Source organism: Camelus dromedarius, chromosome 19 (assembly GCF_036321535.1).
Source record: "Camelus dromedarius isolate mCamDro1 chromosome 19, mCamDro1.pat, whole genome shotgun sequence".
Lineage (NCBI taxonomy): Eukaryota > Metazoa > Chordata > Mammalia > Artiodactyla > Camelidae > Camelus > Camelus dromedarius.
The window spans coordinates 16,753,250-16,774,099 of NC_087454.1; the positions used below are offsets into that span (position 1 = coordinate 16,753,250).

Genomic DNA, 20,850 nt, shown 5'->3' on the forward strand with positions numbered 1-20,850 from the left:
CAAGAGGTTCTCCGAGAGTGGAGTTGCCAGCTAAAGGTGTCCCCCACGCAATACCTGGAATATATCTATACTAAAAAATATATTCGTTGCTTATCTGAAATGCAAGTTTAACTGGGTGCCTTCTATTTTTATTTGCCCAATCTAGCAACCCTGTCTGGGGAGCCAAGCAAGCTACAGATGCAATAGCGTTTAACATTTAAAAACCTAATAATGTGTGGGCTAGGCCCTTGAAACTAAGTATGCAGTGAAACAAATCTGTGTGCAAGTATTCTAGACTGTTGCCGGTGTTGAGCATCAGACTGGCAAAGCATCCCCCACCCCGAACCCTCAGTGGCTCTGCCAGGCAGAGCTGCTCTCTCTTTGACGGTCCTGTCCTGGTACTGCTTCTGAACTGGGAGGAGGGGCTACTTGCACCGAGTTCTTCCAAGAAATGATTAGAAGAGCCACTGTTCAGGGCAGGTACAGTGGAGGTGGGGGTGAGCTCTACCATTTTTGGTTTTTAATCACAACGAGGCTGTCAGGGGAATTCTATCTGCTCTCCAGCAGTGTTTAGAAAAGTACCCACTCCTCACATACTTCTGGGGGAGTAGGAAAGGAAACCAAAAGAAGCCTGAGTCTTTGAATATCAAAGCCGGTAAACACACCCACCCACTCAGACACACGTATCTTTGAAGTTTCACTTCTATCAAGCTAGGAATAAATTTTAAATTAGAGTTCTTAAGAGAGAGAGAAAAAATTAAGTAAAGGTCTTAACATTCTGAGATCAGAGAGATGCCCTAAAGGAGCATAAGGAAAATTTATGCACTTGCTAGGGGGAATAATTTGCTGATTGGTTCATTTAAAATTTCTCAACGAGCTCAAATCTAACTGTATAAAGGGTCCTCAGGGAGAAAGCAAAGGACTCTTGGTACCTTCCATCTAAATCCTCGATATCTTTTATGAACAGGCCTCCTTGGTGCTTGCACATATTCTTACAGGCTCTCAGGTGGCTCTGTTTCTTATACAAGATGTAATCTTTGCCAGTGCTCTTATTTCGAACAAAATTGATCCCTTCCTTGAGACCAGCAGCTTCAGCAGGTGAGAGACACAACAGGATCTCAGTTGTTTGTTCGAGGCTACAAAAAGGCAAACATTTTGAGAGGAAAGCTGGATGATGTTAGGTTTCAAGAGAGAATCATTTGGCATTGACAGCTCAAAACCTCTTTTCAATTAAAATACTTTTTATGCCCCTCCCTCCAAGTGATCCAAGCTTGGTGTTTACCTGATGGCATTTTCCTCCCCTCCTTTGAATGCACCACCTGCTGGTGGAGGGTGCTTTTCTGCTTTCCCAGAGAGCTAGTGCCACCCCTCACTTGCCTGCCCATAGTCTGTCGTTGCTTCTCTCTGGGTATCTTAAAAGAATGACAGTTGCTCGTTCGCCTCCAGTGACTTAGTCGCTCCTACAAGGCATTACTCAGGGGGAGGAAGAGGATGTGTGACTCAATAGTTCCAGTTGATTCTGCTTCCATCCTCTACATCTTTTTTATTTTCTTATTTTTTATATTTTTAATTAAACATTTTTTTAAATCAAAATATGATCAGTTTACAATGTTGCATCAATTTTTGGTGTACAGCATAATGTTTCAGTCATACATATACATACATATATTCCTTTTCATATTCTTTTTCATTATAGGTTACTACAAGATATTGAATATAGTTCCCTGTGCTCTTCAGTAGAAACTCGTGTTTATTTATTTTATAGATAGTAGTTATATCTGCTATATAGTTTCTATAGAGGAGCATCTGCAAATCTCAAACTCCCGATTTATTTTAGAATCTCTTTTAGAAGCCAAATTCCGTATTGAGTTTCAGGAATCCCTGGCTCTCCTTTTCAATTCCCCTTCTCTCCACCACCTGCCTCTGATAAACACAAATCTGATCTCTTTTCCTCTGAGTTTGTTTTTGAAGTATAATTGACTTACAACACTGTGTTAGTCCCTGATACACAACATAGTGATTCGCTATTTCTATACATTAAAAAATGATTACCCTGATCAGGCTACTTACCATAAATCTAGCACTTTTTAATGTATAAATGTGTATGATTATTCTGCAGAACACTATAACCTAGTACCTAGGCACTGCCCTGTTTACTTGCACATAGATGCTTTTAAAAACCCTGCTTCTCTCTCCCACCACATAGCAGACTCCCTATGATGTAGTATGTCGTTAAGAGCTAGGTACTTTAAGAATTAACCAACCGCACTTAATTTGAATAATTTATAAAAAGCTCCAGCAGGAAGGAAGCATTGGCTCTTTCCTGTTTTTTACAAGAAAACTGCAACTCTCACATTTCTCAAACCCCAGTCTTTGAGTAGACTCTGTTTACGATGCAACTTTGAATCATAATGTAATATAATTTTTGCCAAGAGGGGTTTCAAAATATCTTTTGGCATATCTATGGTACAAAATCTGGGTGCCTGTTGTTAATTCTACATTCCACTCCAAATCAAAAGTGGTCAAAATTCTTTTATGTGTTCACTTAAAATTGATTTGGAGCTCATGTGTGACACTTTTGCATTTGTTTTTGGAAGTGCAGTAACAGGGAAGCTGCTTCCAATTTTATTTTATTTTATTATTGAATTGTAGTTGAGATTTATTTTTGATTGAAGTATAGTTCATCTTCCAATTTTAAATTGAGAAGGCATAGCTCCATACTTGAGTACAAGCCATTTCTTTGAAGCAGATTGTCACTTCTATCCCAAGTCCCTGATAATTCTGTTCACAGTAAACTTGAAATGTTTCCAAATATATGTTTTAAATGTCTTTGATAGAAAGGAATCCATATTAAGCTTCATGAATTTCTTATATCTTTGTTCGTATGAATACAAATATCTGACACCAAGCCAAAGTAAGCACTGATACAATTTTTGTAATAATGAGCCTAAAAATATAAAAAGAAAACCTCTCTAAATATTTTTGTTTTACTTGATTGAATGAACCACTTAGCCGAAGTTCTGGGTTAGATTCTAAGGCTTTGCGTGCACTGTGTGAAACAGGTTGAACTAACCATATCTTTGTTTCTCAGTTTCTCAGTGGGCTCATATTGGAAACTAAGGCAAAATTTTAAAATGTGCATTCCTATATACATGCTTTTGTGTATTTTTTAATCGTTAGTTTTCCTCAAAAGTTGATTTTAAAACTATATTGATGAATTTGATTCCATTAAAACCAGGAAAATAAAATTTAAGGAAATTCTGGTTTGGGTCTAAATAAAATATTTAAACTAAAAATGATGAGAATTTTAGTATAGCTGCTCTTCAACATTTCAATATTTTTCAAATAGTTTAATGTTCTTGGGGAAAAAAACCATTAAAAAATACACAAAATCATTTATATATGGACATACTTTTTTCCTTTTGCCTCAGACTTGGTATTGTGGCATGGTAGTGTGGCTGCCTGTGTTTAAAATTTTGATATTTTGCTTGTCATGGAATTTTGACTTTAGTTTTGATTTTTTTTTAAATATTATGTTATTTATTGGAGGTACTGGGAATTGAACCCAGGACCTCATGCACACTAGGCATGCGCTCTACCACTGAGCTATACCCTCCCCTCCTTATCCGTAATTTCTTAATTAGATTATTTCAGTTTTGTGTTAAATGGGAAGATGTTCAGTATTCTGTACACAGGGATGTAAACTCCAGGAAGGCTGAGACATATGGTATCTGCTGCATGGTCGGTGCCCAGTAAATATCTGGTGAATGAAGGAATGCCTTATTTCAAAGTGGGAAAATTTACCTACTGTTCCCTGTGATATCCAATTACTATGTAGACAAAAGATGTGAAACTGCTTCCAAGGGTCACAAATCCATGAAAGGAAAAATCAAATTAATGGTGCATATAAGTTTAAAAAAGCAACTTAAGGAGCTCTGTTTTGCTATTTTTAATCCTATGCAAAAGCAGAGGGCATATTCCCATTTATTCAGATCATCGTGCTTGTTCTTTATTATGGTTTTGAAAATTCACTTTTTCATAATGGTCCTATGTATGCTCAGCTAACTCTTAGACATTTTCTACTGGCTGCCTCCATTGTAATTGGTGTAATTGTCATTATATTTTTGGATCAGTTATTTCTGGTAGAGCGAAAGGTAACCAATTTTTTAAAAATTGTTTAACTACAATTTAAGTTTGCCAGATTGCTTCTGGAAAGTTTCTTCTAGTGGCAAGACCTTGGGAGTTTTGAGTTAGACTTATGAGAAGTACTTCTGGTACGCATGACTAATAATGATGGTGGTAACAGTTAGGCTGCACCTGCAGGACAAAAAACTAAAGAAAAAAAGACATTATTCCAGCACATCTTTTCACTGTAAACCTCACATCTTTCTCTCTCATCAACTCTTTACAAATTTTTATTTTGAAATAAAGTTTAGAATAAAAATAAAATAGACTGACAGGAGTTTGCATTAATAGTCGGGTCCCCTGGACCCTTCAACTAGCTTCTCGCCATAGTGACATGTATGTCACTTTGTTAATGTATTACAGTATCAAAACCAGGAAGCTGACATTCGTACTAGAGTACAAATTTGATTTTGATGTCACCAGTTGGTATGAGCACCCTTGTGTGTGTGTGTGTGTGTGTGTGTGTGTGTGTGTGTGTGTGTGCCACCTTTTAAAAAGTGCATCATATCTTCCCATTGCTTCTAGGAGAAAGAACAAAATTTCTAACATGGCCTGAGGTGTGACACACAGGAACCCATCATCAATTCCTCCAGCTGGTTTTGAACTATGCTCTTTCTCCTAATGACACCTGGCCTTCTTTCACTTCCTCAAATGCAACCCTATACCTAGAATATACTTCCTGCTGCCTTCTTCACTGACTTAAGTCTTCTCTTCCTTTTGATCTCAGTTTAATCATCATTTCCACTGGGAAATCTTCCCTAACTCCTCAAAGAAGGTCAAACCCTACTATTACACATTCTCATAGCTCCATGTACCTTTCTTTTATGTGACTTCTCAAACTTTTAATTTCATCTTTAACTATGAGATTAATTAATATCTGTATTCCCTAAAAATAACTGACAGTCACATGAGGGAAGGAACCCTGCCTGTGTGAATTTGCCGTGGCACCCTTAGAGCCTAGCACACGAGAAGATTCCAATTAATATTTGTTGAAAAAATAAATGAACATGGCAATTAGAGGCCTGCAACAATGATTCCTACAAAACCTTTTATATGAACCTAGGATTTATACATGCCATCATCCTTAGAATATGTTTAGAATGGGTTCATGTTTATTCAAGAACTAGTATGTATCCAAATGCTACACTGACATTTTAAAAATTAAGTATCCTACAAATAGTGCCCCCATTATGACTAGGTGATAATCTCAAGGTTTATTTGAACTGCAGTTGATATTGTTCCATAGAAACAAGTTATAAACAGCAATTAAGTTCTAATCCGGTCAACAAAAACTTATATATGCTCTCAAGAAGTCAGCATTTTACTGTTAGCAGCTGTAAGATTGACTGCACTTTTGAGCCATGAATTCAGGGTACATTTCAGTCCAGCACCCCTCAACTCCAATCCCTGTGTCTTCCAGCCCTGAATCTTTATCATCTCTTCTGGTCTTAAAATTTTCTGAGACCTGACCAAAGCAGCAGGTAATGGATTGGCAGAAGGAAATTTCCAAAGACAAGATCTGTTGGCAGCTAGAGGGAAAAATAGGGGAAATCTACAGAAAAGGAGATCTCACCAGTGATGGGACTGGATGCAGTGGACAGGGCTGGGAGAGCGGGGGCTCTGGCAGACAGAATAGTCAGGGCATGCAGGGCTTGGGGAAGGCGAGCTCACTCAATACCCAAATAACTGGGTGAGTGGTGAACCAGATGTTCCTGAGACAGTGTATACCATACCTCCAAAAATTATTTAGCATCATGAACTCCACCCCACCCCACACCAAGAGCTCCCAGCTCTTGTCCCTTTTCACCAGAAGAAGTGATGACAAACTACCAAAAATATCAATCCTAGATTTAATAGGAAAAAAAAAAAAAACCAACATTAAACTGTACCTTTGTTCCATGCCAGGTAGAAAGGGGCCCAACAGCTCCTTCGAGAAAGTAGAAACACAGTGAGATTGAAATCTTCTTTTAAATGATGTTTAGAATTTCTAGAATGGCCGCAGCCTGGAAATGTCAATTTGCTTGGTAACAAATTGGATTTGATTTCTTTGGAGCCAGAAAACATTCTAAAAGCAATTACAAGAGCACAGCAGGTAAGTATGAACTCCGTCAGCCAATGGAAATTTCAGTTGTCTTCAACATCTGCCAAGCTTCGTGTCACTTTCCGGGCTCCACCCAGTATATAGCCTGGAAATTTTAGATAAGTGCCTAATTCACTGCCAGTGCTGAAGTATGGAGTGTGTATGTGTGTGTGTGTGTGTGTGTTGTAGACCCACGAATGGGGTGAAAGAGGAAAAAGCATTAAAGAGGAATTAATATCCGGCCCCCCTCAACCTCTCCGTACTCTTTTGAAACTGAGTCAGCCTGTCACATACATATGCACACACTGATTTTTTTTTAATGCCATAAGAATAATTACTTTATTAGAAAAGATCGGACTTCTGAAGAATCTCTCTCCTTTGGGTGTCGAGTCTAGTTCCGGCCGCAGTTTGTTCCTGATTCCTACACTCTTCTGAATTTCTGTCTTCCCAGCTCCTAGGGCCCTAACCTGTATCAGTTCAGGGTCCGAGCCTGGATCTCCTGAGAAGCCCATGGTCCTTTTCTTGGTTTATTGCCTCTTATTTGACAAATATGTTGTCTTTTGGCTGCTCAATATTCCAGCCCTAGCAAACAGGTTTTCTGAGGTTCTTTAAACAGGCACCATAAAGGGAAGGACTCTCTGATGTTTTGTCTGCCCATCTAGTTTTCAAAACTCATATCAAGTCCTTCCTCCTGCATGAAAGTCACTCACTTCATTTCTTACTGATTTTTCTTTCTTCTGAATTCCCAGCGAATTCTGCACCTCACAATTTGCACTTTAGAAAAAGTAATACAAAGTTCTCTCAATATTTTATTTGTGTTGGTCTTATCTATCAGATTGTAAACTTCCGGAGTGCAGGGAATGTGGCTTGGGACTAGTATTCACCATGGTGCTAACGTGATGTATAAGCAAACTCAATGACAAATTCCCAGTAAAGTCCAAGAGGCCAGTTTTAACCACACCTGTTCTAGTTGGAGAAATGTCTGTTAATAGGATAAAGGGAGAAAGGGCTTCTACATAAGGCAATTCTTCTAGTTAACAACTGGCCCTGAAAGTATTCTTTTCCTCCCCAAATCAAGAAGGTCTTGCAAATTCTTCTTTCTCTAGTTCTAGAAGACATCACATGATATTTTTTCAATTGAGGCATAGCTTAGAGTAAGTAAGGTGCACTAATCTTGAATGTACATAGGTATATACTCACGTAACACCTCCATGTCAAGGTACAGAACATTCCTAGTACTCCAGGAAATTCCCTCCCAGGCAATACCCACTCAAACAGGAACCACCCTTCTAAACTCTATCACCATGGGTTAGTTATAGTTATGCCTACTCTTGAATTTTATATAAAAAGAATCATGTAGTTATATATTTGGCTTTTGCTCCCACTATCATGACTGTGGGATTTACCCATATTGTTTCACATAGCAGTGATGTGTTCCTTTTCATTGCTGTGTAGTATTTTATCACGTAAACACACTATGTTTTCTTTATCCTACTATTGTTAGATATTTGGATTTTTTTTCTTGTTTTGGATATTTGATTAAATGTGCTATAAACATTCTTGTGCATAACTTTTGGTGGACATAAGCATCTCCAGAGTTGTGTTTCTGAGTCAAATGGTACATAAACATTAACTTCGGTAGACACTGTCAACCAATTTTCTGATGAGGTTGTACCAACTTATGCTCCCAGCAGCAAATGTGAGAGTTCCTGTTGCGATAGCACAGCTTTTGGTACTAGATAATTTTGCAGTGTTTTTTAGAGAGTGATTAGTCAGCCAGACATTGAAAGTTGCACGCTAATCAACCATGAAGTTTTGTAATTGATTTATCAGCCCAAATACAAGCATACAGACAACCCAAGTGAACTAGCACCCAAAGGTATCCTATAAGGAATGGATGCATCAGCAAAACAAACCTAAACCAGGTAAACAAAGAAGAATAGACAGTCAGGAGTCTGTTATTTACTCCTGGCCAACAGTGATGCACACATCTGAGAGAGGAGCACAAGTTAGTTCATGTCTGAACAGCGCCCTTTAGAGTCCATATTTTATTGCTGGAGGTTGTGTAGCTGCATATTTATAACATGTTTAATAAATTCTATACAAGCCTAAGGGAGGGAAAGGAAGCAGGAGACCACAAAAAGGAACTGAACAATTGCTGAGGGAATAACATCAACTGCCAGAGGGACCTAGACCTCTGTTTGAAAATTATAGAAATCAAAGAGGATGGAGAAAAATCAGCCATTGGGGAAAAACAAAACAAAACAAAACAAGTTGAGCAATCAGAGCAAAGATAACCTTCCCCAAGATGGATTTCATAAAACAAGAAAGAACTTCCATTTTTTCATTAGTGTATCAAACTATAAAATTGGCCATTTTAATGGCAGGAACCCAAATCCAATCTACTGACTTCTCTTGAGGAGAGAACAGGTTTAGCAATACCTTTTTGACTTACTTAAGCATTGACAGAAAAACAAAGGAAACTTTTAGAATGCAAGAGAAGGAGCTACTGGAGTTAGCACAAACAGGCTGGAAGTGGAAGATCAGAAGAGAGGCAGGGCTGTGTTGGAAGTCATCAAGAGGACCTGACCACTGATTGAGCTGGATCCGGCCAATGGGAGGCTCCTCATCCCCTCCCCATCCTTGGAATGTACATTTGCCCACTGTTCCCACAGTGGGAGATACGCCAAGGACGCAGCCTTGAGACAGTAGGGTGTTGAGACCATTGGAACTGAATATGTGACTGAAACCAGTGAAAGCCTCCACATAAACTTTAAGATTCTGGTGGGCAGGTGTGGAGGTCTACTCATTTTGCAGTCACCCAAGACAAGCCTCCTATGTAAGTTTCCTTCCTTATTAAACCTGCCACCTACTAATTCAGAGTGGTCTGCCTCTTTCTTTGGTCTCTCCCTGTCCTCCCTGTATGGGACCAGTTTGTGAACCAACAACCTCTCAACAGGACAGGAGAGGGGCCCTGCTGAGAAAGATGGTAGGTGAGAAATCCCTGGTGATGGGGTGGCCAAAGGACTTTTAAGAAAAATATGTGCTCTCTGGATGGCTGTGATATCACCCCTTCCTTACACCTTCACAAAGTGCCCATATAAAGTGAATGGCATTTGGGAAACACAAGGGACAGAGGTGTGTTTGGGCGAGGATGGGCTATAAGGAAGAGTGAGGTCAGGAGATCAAAGTCCCCTCTAGGTCAAAGAAAATTGGACCTAGAGGGGACTATAAGTACAAAACACCTTGGAATTCCAGAAGGAGAAAAGAGAACAAATGATTAAGGATACAATGGAATATTACTCAGCCATTAAAAAGGATGAAATGCCATTTACAGCAACATGGATGGACCTAGAGATGATCATATTAAGTGAAGTAAGTCAGAGAAAGACAAATATCATATGATATAACTTACATGTGTAATCTAAAAAAGTAATAAAAATCTTATCTACCAACCAAAAAGAGATTAATGGACATAGAAAACAAACTATGGTTACCAAAGAGGAGAGGGTGGGGGAGGGATAAATTAGGAGTTTAGGATTAACAGACACACATTACTGTGTATAAAACAGAGAAACAGCAAGGACCTACTGTATAGCACCAGGAACTATATTTAATTTCTTGTAATAACATATAATGTAGAAGGATCTGAAAAAAATATGTGTATGTATATGTATAACTGAATTGATTTGCTGTCCACTTGAAACTAACATTATAAATCAAGTACACTTCAATAAAAAACAAAATAAAAAAAGATTAAGGAAATAATAGAACTTTTTCTTAGTGGAAGATAAACTTGATTTCAGATTTAAAGAATCTAAAGATTGTGGGGCAGGAATATTGAAAAAAGGCATACTATAGATAATCTGATGAAATTTACAAATGATGAAAAAAAATCCTACAAGAAATCCTACAAGCTTCCAGACCACACCCACACTCCACCCTATTCCCTGTACCAAAAGCCTCCCCTAGTCAAGCACTGGATAAGCGAAAAGAGCCCTGCTGGCATTTGTGCTCTCATTTGTAAACTAAATACCAGGGAACCACGTAGAAGGATGTTTGCACAATGTTGAGCAAGAATTCTATAGCCTATTGTAATTGTTAAGTAAGACTATAAAATAAAGACGTTTTCAGACATGCAAAGGCTCAGAATATACACTTTTCAACTGTGCCTCCCAGAAAATCAATCCCATAGTGTCCTAATCTTCTCAACCGCAAACTCTTGGGTGAAAATATCCTGTAACAGAATGCTCCATCCCCCAGAGAGGCCCTCCAGCCCTCTCCAGGGGAAGATCTGATTCTCCCCACTCTTGCCCACACGATCCCCTTTGTCTCTAGGCCTCTAAACATTGTCCCCATAAAAGCCTCCCTGGGATGATGGCGTCTTCTAGCAACCGTCCTTTCTCTTCTCCCCGCATCTATCAAGTTTCTTGCTACCCTTCCTCCTCCTCTGAGTTTCCTACCTGTATTCTTCCCCCTCTGGCACCTGGCTTCTCCTACCAATCCATTGGCTCAAAGGCCATCAGTAGCCTCCACCCTGTGAAGGGGGATGACCATTGGTCAGCCCTTACCTCATTATTACCTTGACCTTACTATTACCCCCCGGTACTGCTGCCTACCTCCTTCTTGAATCTTTCCTACCTTCTAGAAATCTGAGAGTGTAACATATTCTCTCCTGGGTCTCCAGAGCCCTCTGCTCTTTGTTCTGCTCTAGTTCTGGTTGCTTTGTTTTGTTTTTCTCCTTCTCTTCTGCCTGACCTTAAATGCTACTACTTCCCAGTCTCCCTGGCCTCACTGATCTTATTATAGAGACTGTCTGTCTCACTCATTTGTTTCCAGAGAGCAAAACCTCCTCAAGTAAGAAGAGGGATTTGCTGGGAGGAGCCAGGGATATCTCAAAGGCTTCTCCCTCTCCTATCGGATAGGGAAAAACACTCCTCCTTGTGTTCCCACAGCATACGGGAGAAGGGATGAAGACTAAACTGAATGGCCAGACACTGGCATTTACCAGGTCAGGTTCATGAGTGGCCAGGACCACTGAAGAGTGGGCACAGTGAAGGGGGATGGCTGGGGTTCTTTTTTAGGCTACAGGTTGAACCCAAGGTCTCCTCTGCAAGCCCCATCATATCTCAGCAGGCACACTGGAACATGCCACTCCCTCAACAGAAATCCAGGCTGTAAGACTGAGGACCCCACGAAAGCCTTTGTCCTCAGCCATGTTCTGCAATCTGGCTTTCATCAAAGAAGTCTGCCCTGGGATTTATAGGCTATGGTACTAATAAAATCATCCTTTCTGCCCATGTGCAAGTAGGTCTTTATGTGTATGCCCCATTTGCTAGAATCCAGAGAACCCTCTCCCTGAACAGCATTAGTGAAATTGAATTCATTCTAAGACTGTGAGCGTTCTAAATTATGAGCTCTGAAAGACAAGCAGCATCTTCTTTTTATTGCCAATATCTGGCAAGAAGAGCCTAGACCAGAGGCACACAGTAAATGTTTAATAAATATTGGTACAACAAACAGATCCTTAGCATATTTCCTTATTTAGAAGTTCGCTTCCGCAACCAAATACCCATGTCCTTTGAATCCTGCTTCCATTTTTCCCTTCCTGCAAATACTGGAAGACCATTTTCGTCTCCTTTTCCTCTTCCTAGGAGAATGTCATGCACATATCAAACATTTCTGAAGGATTTTGAAATTTCAGGAAAATAATACAGGGATAGCCTTTGCTAATCAAGCGTAATGGCACCCTCTGCCAGCACAGAAGAAACGTTCTAATATAATTGTTTCACTTGAATCCGTTTCACTCCCATATTTGTACAAGATGTAAGAGCAACTGGATGGAGAAACATGAGAGGTCATCTCTTTGCTGTTCTGTTCATGGCCTGTGCAGATAGCTGCATCTGAGCTGATGAAAACAGGACTCAAGAGGAGTGAGCCTTGTTTCTTTTCCTGTGAAGTGTTGTTGGATTGTTCATCTTCCTTTCTGGACCAAGGAGAAAACCAAAAGGGAGGGAGTTATTTTTTAGCTTTTCTTGACCTACACGTTTATAGGTTGCTCTTTATCTTCCCTTGACTAATTTCAGCCATTGCCTTTCCATCAGGCGTAAACCCAAGTTAGTAGCTACACAGCTGGTCAGACAACTTTGCCATTCCAAAGCTCTCACTCATTTTTAAAATCTATTCCAGAAACCCACTCTCAAGTTGATCCCAATCCTCCAAGTGTCAAGGCATTTAGCCTATATTCCTAAGGGAAACTGCCCTTCCTGCCACAAATGATCCATCATTGCAGCTAAACCCCCACAGGGCACCTTTTAGTGTTAAGCCCTAAAGTAAGTGCTGATGATATAAAATCAAAGAAGGTACAGTCCCTGATTTTCAGAAGTTCACAGCCTAGGGAAGGAGACAGATATCTGGTTGGAAAATGTTGGCAAAGTGTGACAAGTGACCAACTCCTCCACCTTGGTTCCAGAAATTCTCCTCCAAATCGTTGTCTCTGGAACCTTGGGCTTTGTCCCTTTCTCTCCACTCTCCCCTCTACGTGCTACATCATTTTAGCACTTAAATGTATGCAAGCCTCTCCCTTTCTAAGAACTACCATTCTTAACTCACTATTGTCTCCCAGCAATGATCCTTTCTCTTCCAAACCAGTGAAGAGGAGTGTTCACTTACTATCTCTCTTCTTTCTTTCTTTTTACTTGCCATTGACCAATCAAGCCACTCCGTATGAATTTTACCCTCTTCTTCCCACCAGAAGTGTTCTCCCTAAGCTCAGCAGTATCTTCAACATCACAAAATTCAAACAATGCTTTTTAGTCACCCCTTTACTGGACATCTCAGCTCTGGTTGACAGCGTTCTCCTTTTGGAAACTCTCCTTTTGGTCTTCACAGAACCATTCTGGAACCTTTGTCCTCCCTTCTCCCCCAGCTTCTACAAAAACATCAAACCCGGTCACCTCCAAGTGAATAGAGGGCCCAGGTCCAAACCCACATCATTCTCATCCAACTGCAGCAGGAACATCCTTAGTTTTCTGCCTCTCCTCTTGCCAATCCACTTGTTATGTTACAGCCAAATGAGCTTTGTAAATGTCAGACTTGATCCTCTTTCCTGCCTTAAACACTTAATAATTTCCAACTGCCTTGAAGATAAAGTCCAAAATCCTTCAGACAGCTTATAACATTCATCCTGATCAGACTGGTCCCTTCCTCTCCAGCCTCATCTCCTACCACTCTTTTCATCCCTCTCTCCACTCTGGCTAGTGTGACCTTGTACTTTTTCTAACGTTCCATAGACTTTCTCACTTTAGCTGTTCCTTCTGCTTGAACATTCTCCTTCCCCATCTTTGCCTGACTGACTCCAACTCAACTTACCTAGATTTCAATGTAAATGCCATTTCTTCTAGAAATTTCTGATATCGACAGATGTGCTTAAATCCCAATATAAGGTCCTATTGTAACTGACTATATTTCAATTAAAAAAAATCCTATTGCACGTAGCACTTTGCATGTCTCCTCCTTAACATCCGGCACACCTATTATTACTTATTCAATGTCTGTCTTCGTCCCTAGAAATTAAGCTAAATTAAAGCAGGGGCCAGCCTGTCTTGTTCATTGCCATATCCTCCACACCTAGCACGGTGCAGCATTGGGAAGGAATGAATGGATACACTGAATGCTATAAAAATAACAAAGAGCGACACTTAAGACAGTGCTCAGAGGGAAATGAGGGCCAAGTCACTTCTAAATCTATATTACTATAATTTCTAGAGGAAATTTAATCAAAGCCAGAGGAAGGTTGATAGAAAGAGCCGGATGTTTGTGAAGAGTGAGGATATTTGTGGAAGATGGTTAAGGAGAGTGAATGGGTTTTAAGAGAATCATTGTTATTCTGAAGTTTTATAACATAAAATACAGCAGGATCTACAGGGCGACAATATCCAGTAATGCTCAGCAGGAGTAAAAGTCATGCCCTGAGGAGTAAATCTGTCAGATTAACCCAGGGTACATATATTTAGCTAAGTAAATGTGTGGCAGGACAGATGGAAACAAGAGCTTCCAGGATTTAACATTATCTCATTCCATAAATCAACCACGCCTGGACCTACAATCAAGGCTCTGTACAAACAAAAATTTGATCTAGGGAAAAAAAATAAATTCATGAAAATTTTAAAATCATAGATGCTTAGGGGTGAAAGAGACTCCATATTATCCAGTTCAACCCTCCCACACCAGGCTGAAAGAGGTTAAGTCATTTTTCTAAGGTTACATGCCCAGTTAGTGGCAACTTTGGTAAGAGAAACCCAGTTTCTATGTTAATGAAACTGAATTCTTTCTAAGTCTTGATTCCATAAACTTTAATTTTATGGAATTTATAAGCCTTCTCCAAACCATGTCCTGAAAAAGTTTTCCTGAAAAACTTTGCCTTCCTCCAATCAGATCCTGAGCCACCAAATAGCATAAAGAGAACCCTCAGGTGTTGCTAGTCCCAAGAACACCTTCCCCTCACCACCTACACTGCTGAAAGGCTCAGGAGATGATAGCAGTAGAAACTAAGAACTTTGAGGAATTCCTTGACATCATGCTATAAAGGAGAATTCAAGGAGTAAGTCCTCTATGGCATTATGTACCACTGTCTCCATCTGTCCTTTCTGAGTTCTGGGAAAATCAGTTTCCTTGCTGTCATAGAATATTTGGAAAACTTCTTGTGTTTGGAAACTTATTCAAGATGATCTAGCATCTCCACTCATAGATATGTAACCAAAATAATTTAAAGCAGGGACTCAAACAGATACTTGTACACCAATATTCTTAGCATCATTAGTCACAACAGCCAAAAGGTGGAAATTATCCAAGTGTCCATCAACAGATGAGCTGATAAACAGAATGTGTTATATACGCAATGGAATATTATTCAACCATTAAAAAGGAACGAAATTCTGATACATGCTACAATGTGAATGTAACTTGAAAACATGCTAAGTGTAATAAGCCAGACACAAAAGGACACATATTGTACAATTCCACTTAGGTGAGATACTGTAGAATAGAATTACCAATGGCTGGAGGCAGGGAGTTATTGCTTAATGGGTACATAGTTTCTATTTGAGCCCATGAAAAAGGTATTGATTAATGAATACATAGTTTCCATTTGGGATGATGAAAAAGTTCTGGAAAAGTGGTCATTGTTGCATAACGTTGTACATGTATTTAATGACACTGAATGTACACTTAAAAATCGTTAAGATTGTGAATTTTATGTTATGCATTTTTTTTACCACGGTAAAAAAAAAATTACTCAACAGCTCCCAGTTCCAAGCAGAACGGAATCTTAAAATATGTTCAAGCAACATAAAGGAAGGCACAAAGAGAGAAGCCAAGGCACAAGAAACAGGAAACAGAAAACAGACAAAACAAAAAACAGAATGTGAGATATAAGCACTGATATATCAGCAATTACCTTAAACGTAAGTAGTCTAAATACAGCAAATCCAAGACAGAAATTTGCAAAGGGAATGAAAAACCATGATCCAACAATATGTTATCTATAATCAGTTCATTTCAGATATGACCCAGGAAGGTGGAAGTAAAAGGTTAGAAAAAAATATACTATACGTTCAACAAAAAAAGCAGGATTTGACTATACTAATATCAGGGTAATCAGTAATCATTCATTTTGAGCCACACTTTAAAAAGTTAACTTGTGGATTAAAAAGTTAATACTTAAAGGCTAAATGGCTTCATACTACTATTTTCCAAACAAGCCAACGTCAATAAAGCACATTACCTGATTCAGTTTCTCTCCTAATAAAGCACCAGTGTCCTCTTCCTGTGATGCGTAAAGACTGAAACCGGATTGGATGAGGACAGACGCGTGTTCTCTTTCTTTATTGTGACACCTGGCTGCCGTGAAGCTGAGCACTGCCATCCCGACCTCTCCTTGCTCCCCACACCCTGTGCAGATGGCTGTAGTCAACCCAGGATTGACTGGATCGTGTATGTTGGGGAATGAAGTTAGGCAGTGAATTAAAGGGAAATGATGATACAGCCCTACCCTGCTACTGATGAAGTGAGGGAGAAGTTAAGGGGTGGGAAACAATTCATTTTTCTTAAGTTGCAGAACTGCAGCCTCAAAAGCAGAAGTTTGTGGCCAGTTGTTTGGGTTCCTCTCCTCCTTCCCTTCAAGAGCACAGTTTCTTGACATGACATCCTGATCTGCACAGGGCCAGGCACCATCTGGCATGTGAATATAAGAGTAGGGTTTCTCCAGCCTGAGAATTTATCCCCGCTCCCCACTTATGCTGGCTCTGGGTATTATCTTCTTTCCTTCTGAGGCCTGTTCCATTTCTAGTTTCTAAACTACGTAGAACTGAAGTTCTTATGTAAACATAGAGAGGCAGCATTCTTCGTTTAAAAGGGGTCAACATTGAATAAGCATAAATATAATTTCCAGGATTAGAAATTCATTGTAAAGTTGTGAGAAAAAAGGATCTGATACAGACATCCTTCCAGAACTAAACTCAATGAAGAATACGTGACGTTCACTAATATTTAAGGAGCACCACTTGAAAGAATTGTGGTTCTCCTGTTCAAACGGTCAGGTCTTGTGTCCAGGTCTGACACCTAGAAAACCTCACCTCCACTGCAGTAGAGACATTTCTAGCCACTCAACTTCCTGGTGACCAACCTAAGTACCAAGAAAGCATTAAGAGGAATATACTAACTTTGTGTGTGGTCAGATTTAGGGTCAGTGATTTTGAAGGTCATAATAAATATAAGGGAAATCATTTTTCTTAGGATATTTACTTCTGGTGCAGCTAAAATAAATGAAGGACATATGATTAAATAGTTACTAGAATGAGACTCTAGTTGAGGGAGATAAATGTGTGATCCTCTCATCATTCCTGCTGTTGCAATCTCACATTATGTTTTTCTGATGGGAAATACTTGACCAAGTAGCTTCCATTTTGGAAATTAGAAGAACAAGTTCCTAGGAGTTAGGGCAAGTGGCAGATTATATTTTCTAAGATGGCCACATCATCGCACAGGCTGTTCTTACAATGTGACTGACATTCCTCTCACTGAGATCTCAGGTCTGTGTCCCCCCCACCCCCCAGCTTGTATCTGACAGAAGTGATGCTTTGTGGCTTCCAAAGCTTGGTCTATGACAATACAGCTCCCACTGGCCCTCTCTCTGGGAGGCCTGTCCCTGGAAGCCAGTCACTGCATTAGGAAGAAGCCTGCACCACGTGAAGGAACCGCCATGTGTAGGTGTCTGGCAACTCCAGCTGAGGGCTCAGTCTCCATCAATCCTAGGCATGTGAGGGAGTGAGCTTTCCAACGATCCCACCCCCAGCTACTCCAGTCTTCCTGCTGAGGCTCCAGACAGCACGTAGCAGAAACAAGCTGTCCCTGCCACTGTGCCCCGACTGGGAATGCCTGACCCATAGGTCCGTGAGCAACATAAATTATTGTTTTCACTACTGGAAAAATAAAAGTACTAAAGTGACACTTAAATGCAGTTTCTGTTTGTATAAGGTGAAAACATTACAGATGTTGTCAGGCTAGAGGGTCACAGACACACATCACTAGCACTACACAGTATGGTTATAACAGAAGGTCTGTTAGAGAAAAGCTCACAGAGAAGAAATAGAGCACGTGGCATTCCCGCCCCTTTAGCTCTCATTTCCCCACAGCCTGGGCCGGGCATAGGTGGTCTGTCTGCACAATGGCCAATGGGCAGCAGAGAAGGGACAGCCTATTGAGGGCCTGCATCTACACTGAAGGTCAAAGTCTGCATATGGAAGACCCTGAAACAATTTTGAAGAGCCTCTGTATACCCAGAATGCTAACATTGGCCAAAAGCCTCCCCTTTGCAGACTGGCTCCGGCCAGCTCAGGCTGGCAGAAAGAGATGGACACTCAGGCCATCCAGATGCATCTCCCAACAGACATAAAGAGAGAAAAGTCAAAATGTCCCCTAATCTTTTCCTCTGCCCTCCTCCCATCAATTAAAATAAGACTGAGTCTTGTTTCACCCTTCAGTTGGAAAGAATTTTAAAGATGAATGTTACTCAGGGTTGGTGAGCACGTTGGGAAAGGTGTCTGCTCATAATACTCACAGGAGTAGAAATTGGTAGCTTTAGGGGAAAATTTGACAGCATCTAGCAAATTTTCAGTGTGAGTATCCTTCACCTCTACTTCTACTCTAGTGTAAGTTTTTTTAAAGAAGAACTTTATCATGTGTCCAAAAACGTCAAATGCAACAAAATATTGAAAATACTCATAGATGAATGAGCCAATAAATTATGGTACCTATGGTAAGCTCCATAGGTAGGTCTTTGATTCTACCTGGAGAAAAACTGCCCTTACTAATCAAATAGTAATGAAAATACCCACCTCTGAGAGCTGCCATGATGGTAAACAAAATAGGTAGAATTGAGTCCTAAGTTATAATTTGTTGTACAAAATTCCAGGAACTATTTGGATGTTGGTCTTTGCTGGATGAAAATTACTTCTCTGCCAAGTTCAGAGTCACTCTGGGAAGTTTCAGAGAGTCTTAGTTCAATGTTTATGGAAGAAAAGGGGAGAGGCACGAAGGGGCAGGGGGAAGGGTCAAACATTAAAAACACTGTCATAGCTGAAGATGAGGAGGCTGATGGCAAGTGCTAAGCCTGAATCCTCACCATGCTAAAAAAGAAATGGTAATAGGAAAGATTGTACACTCGTTAAAAGCTTTAAGCATGCACTGAATTTAATCCTTACAACCAGGAAACTCTTGAAGTTGGGAGGGGACTTCCCCAGTAGTTCCCTCACCTGATTGTCATTCCTTAATCATACTTGATGGGAAACAAGATCGCAGGATTTTTAAAATTATTGGAGCAGAGAGTGTCTACAAACTTGGTGATGAGTTTCCAAGGGTTGCCATAACCAAGCACGACAAACTGGGTGGCTTAGAACAACACAAATGTATCCTCTCACAGTTCTAGAGGCCAGAAGTCCTAAATCAAGGTGTCAGCAGGGTTGGTTCCTTCTGGGGGCTGTAAAGGAGGATCTGCTCATGCCTCTCTCCTAGCTTCAGTACTGGCAACCCTGGGTGTTCCTTGGCTCGTAAATTTGTCACTTTGGTCTCTGCCTCCATCTTTATATCACCTTCTCCTGTTTCTCCTCTTCTTGTCTGTGTCTTTCTCTGTTCTTATAAAAACACTTGCCATTGGATTTAGGGTTGAGTCTACCTGGATAATTGGATAATTTCACCTTAAAATTCTTAATTTCATTGTATCTTCAGAGACCCTTTTCTCAAATAAAGTCACATTTAGAGGTTCTAGGTAAACATATCTTCGGAGCGTGGGGCAACCAATCAACTCACCGCATCTTGTTTGTGTGATTTTAGTTCTGGGAAATAAAAGCTATAATATAATCTAAAGGGAAATAAAAGTTATAATATAATCTAAAGGGAAATAAAAGCTATAAAATAAAAAAAAAAAGTCAAGTTTCCCAAGCAGTTTCTAGTTGACAGACGTAAATGGTCTGTAGTACCCTCTTCAAAACATTGTAGTGTCCTCTTTTACAACTGATACAAGCTAAAAATGTTACTAAAACAGTTACCACATAGGAAAGCCTTTAGCCCTCCCAACTTCTCTTTATGGAATTCAGTTAAAGAAAACAAATTTTCTCAGTTATAGTGTACTGAGATATATAATTACTCGAGAGGGGAAAAAGAGCATAACTAAGCAGCCTAACAGAGCTGGATGTGCTGTCTACTAAATTTAGATTGTTTCCAGCAAAGTGATGAACTAAACACTTGAATAGGTCCTCTTGTTGAAAATAACTAAAAACAGACAAAAATCTTAAAAAGAGTCAATGAGCTATCATGAAAGAAGAAAGGAATTCTCGAACCAGCGACAGAGGGAAGACAAGGGACTCTACAGGCACATTTAGGGAGCACTAGAGCCAGCCACTCACCAGACAAGGGGGAGAAGGGAAGACAGACTGAGCTTTGAAGTCATGGCCTCAAAAAACTCCAGAGGCACAGCCCAGATCCTGCCCAGCTGAGGAGTCTAGCAGATATTCTCCCCCAAAGTTGGTATCCCAATGGGTTAAACCATCAATTTAAAGAAGGGAGAAGAAACAAACAAACAAGAAAAACAAAACAAAAACAAAACAAAACAAAACAAACAAACAAACAAAAAACACAGAACCTGGCCTTTAGGAATGTTTTCAGCCTGAATTCATGCTACCTGGGAGAACTGGAGAAAGATTTAATTTTCAGTGAATCTAGACTATTAGTTCCCATAAATCTGGAAGAAGCAAATGAAAATTCCCCTCTGAAGGACTCCACCTCCAAACCAGTTCAAGATCATTTCCACATGTAAAATTCCAAAGCATTGAGCAGCTCCTAGTATAAAATAACTAAACCACCAAAGCAACATAGAAAAAACAACATAAAAGGTCCATAATAGTATCATTAATTCAATTCTATGAACTGTGCCCCAAAATATGTGTCAATTTACACACTTACACATATGTCACGTGGGCATAAAAGAAGTATCTCTAACCAGGAGAACGCTGATATAGCCGCACTGACAATAGAGAAAGAATATGGTAAGC

The 20,850-nt window shown here is 39.9% G+C and overlaps 1 protein-coding gene and 1 non-coding gene across 9 annotated transcripts in view; both read right to left on the reverse strand.

Annotated features, from left to right (window-relative positions):
- LOC105089138 (cytidine monophosphate-N-acetylneuraminic acid hydroxylase) overlaps window positions 1-20,850 on the reverse strand; it is a 216,514-nt gene that overhangs the window by 41,470 nt on the left and 154,194 nt on the right. For 5 of the 8 annotated variants that reach the window (XM_064476250.1, XM_064476248.1, XM_064476249.1 and 2 more), the window contains 2 exons: window positions 6,054-6,091; window positions 912-1,115 (listed from right to left, as the gene is read on the reverse strand). In XM_064476250.1, coding sequence (XP_064332320.1) covers window positions 912-1,115; window positions 6,054-6,064 — 215 coding nt within the window. In that variant the 5' untranslated portion in view covers window positions 6,065-6,091. Of the gene's footprint in view, window positions 1-911; window positions 1,116-1,261; window positions 4,626-6,053; window positions 6,092-16,028; window positions 16,229-20,850 lie in introns of those variants that run through there. The other 3 variants (XM_031435103.2, XM_064476255.1, XM_064476254.1) reach the window with 3 other exon arrangements.
- TRNAT-AGU (transfer RNA threonine (anticodon AGU)) lies at window positions 3,524-3,596 on the reverse strand. The gene has a single exon. It is a non-coding gene; the product is annotated as a tRNA-Thr (tRNA).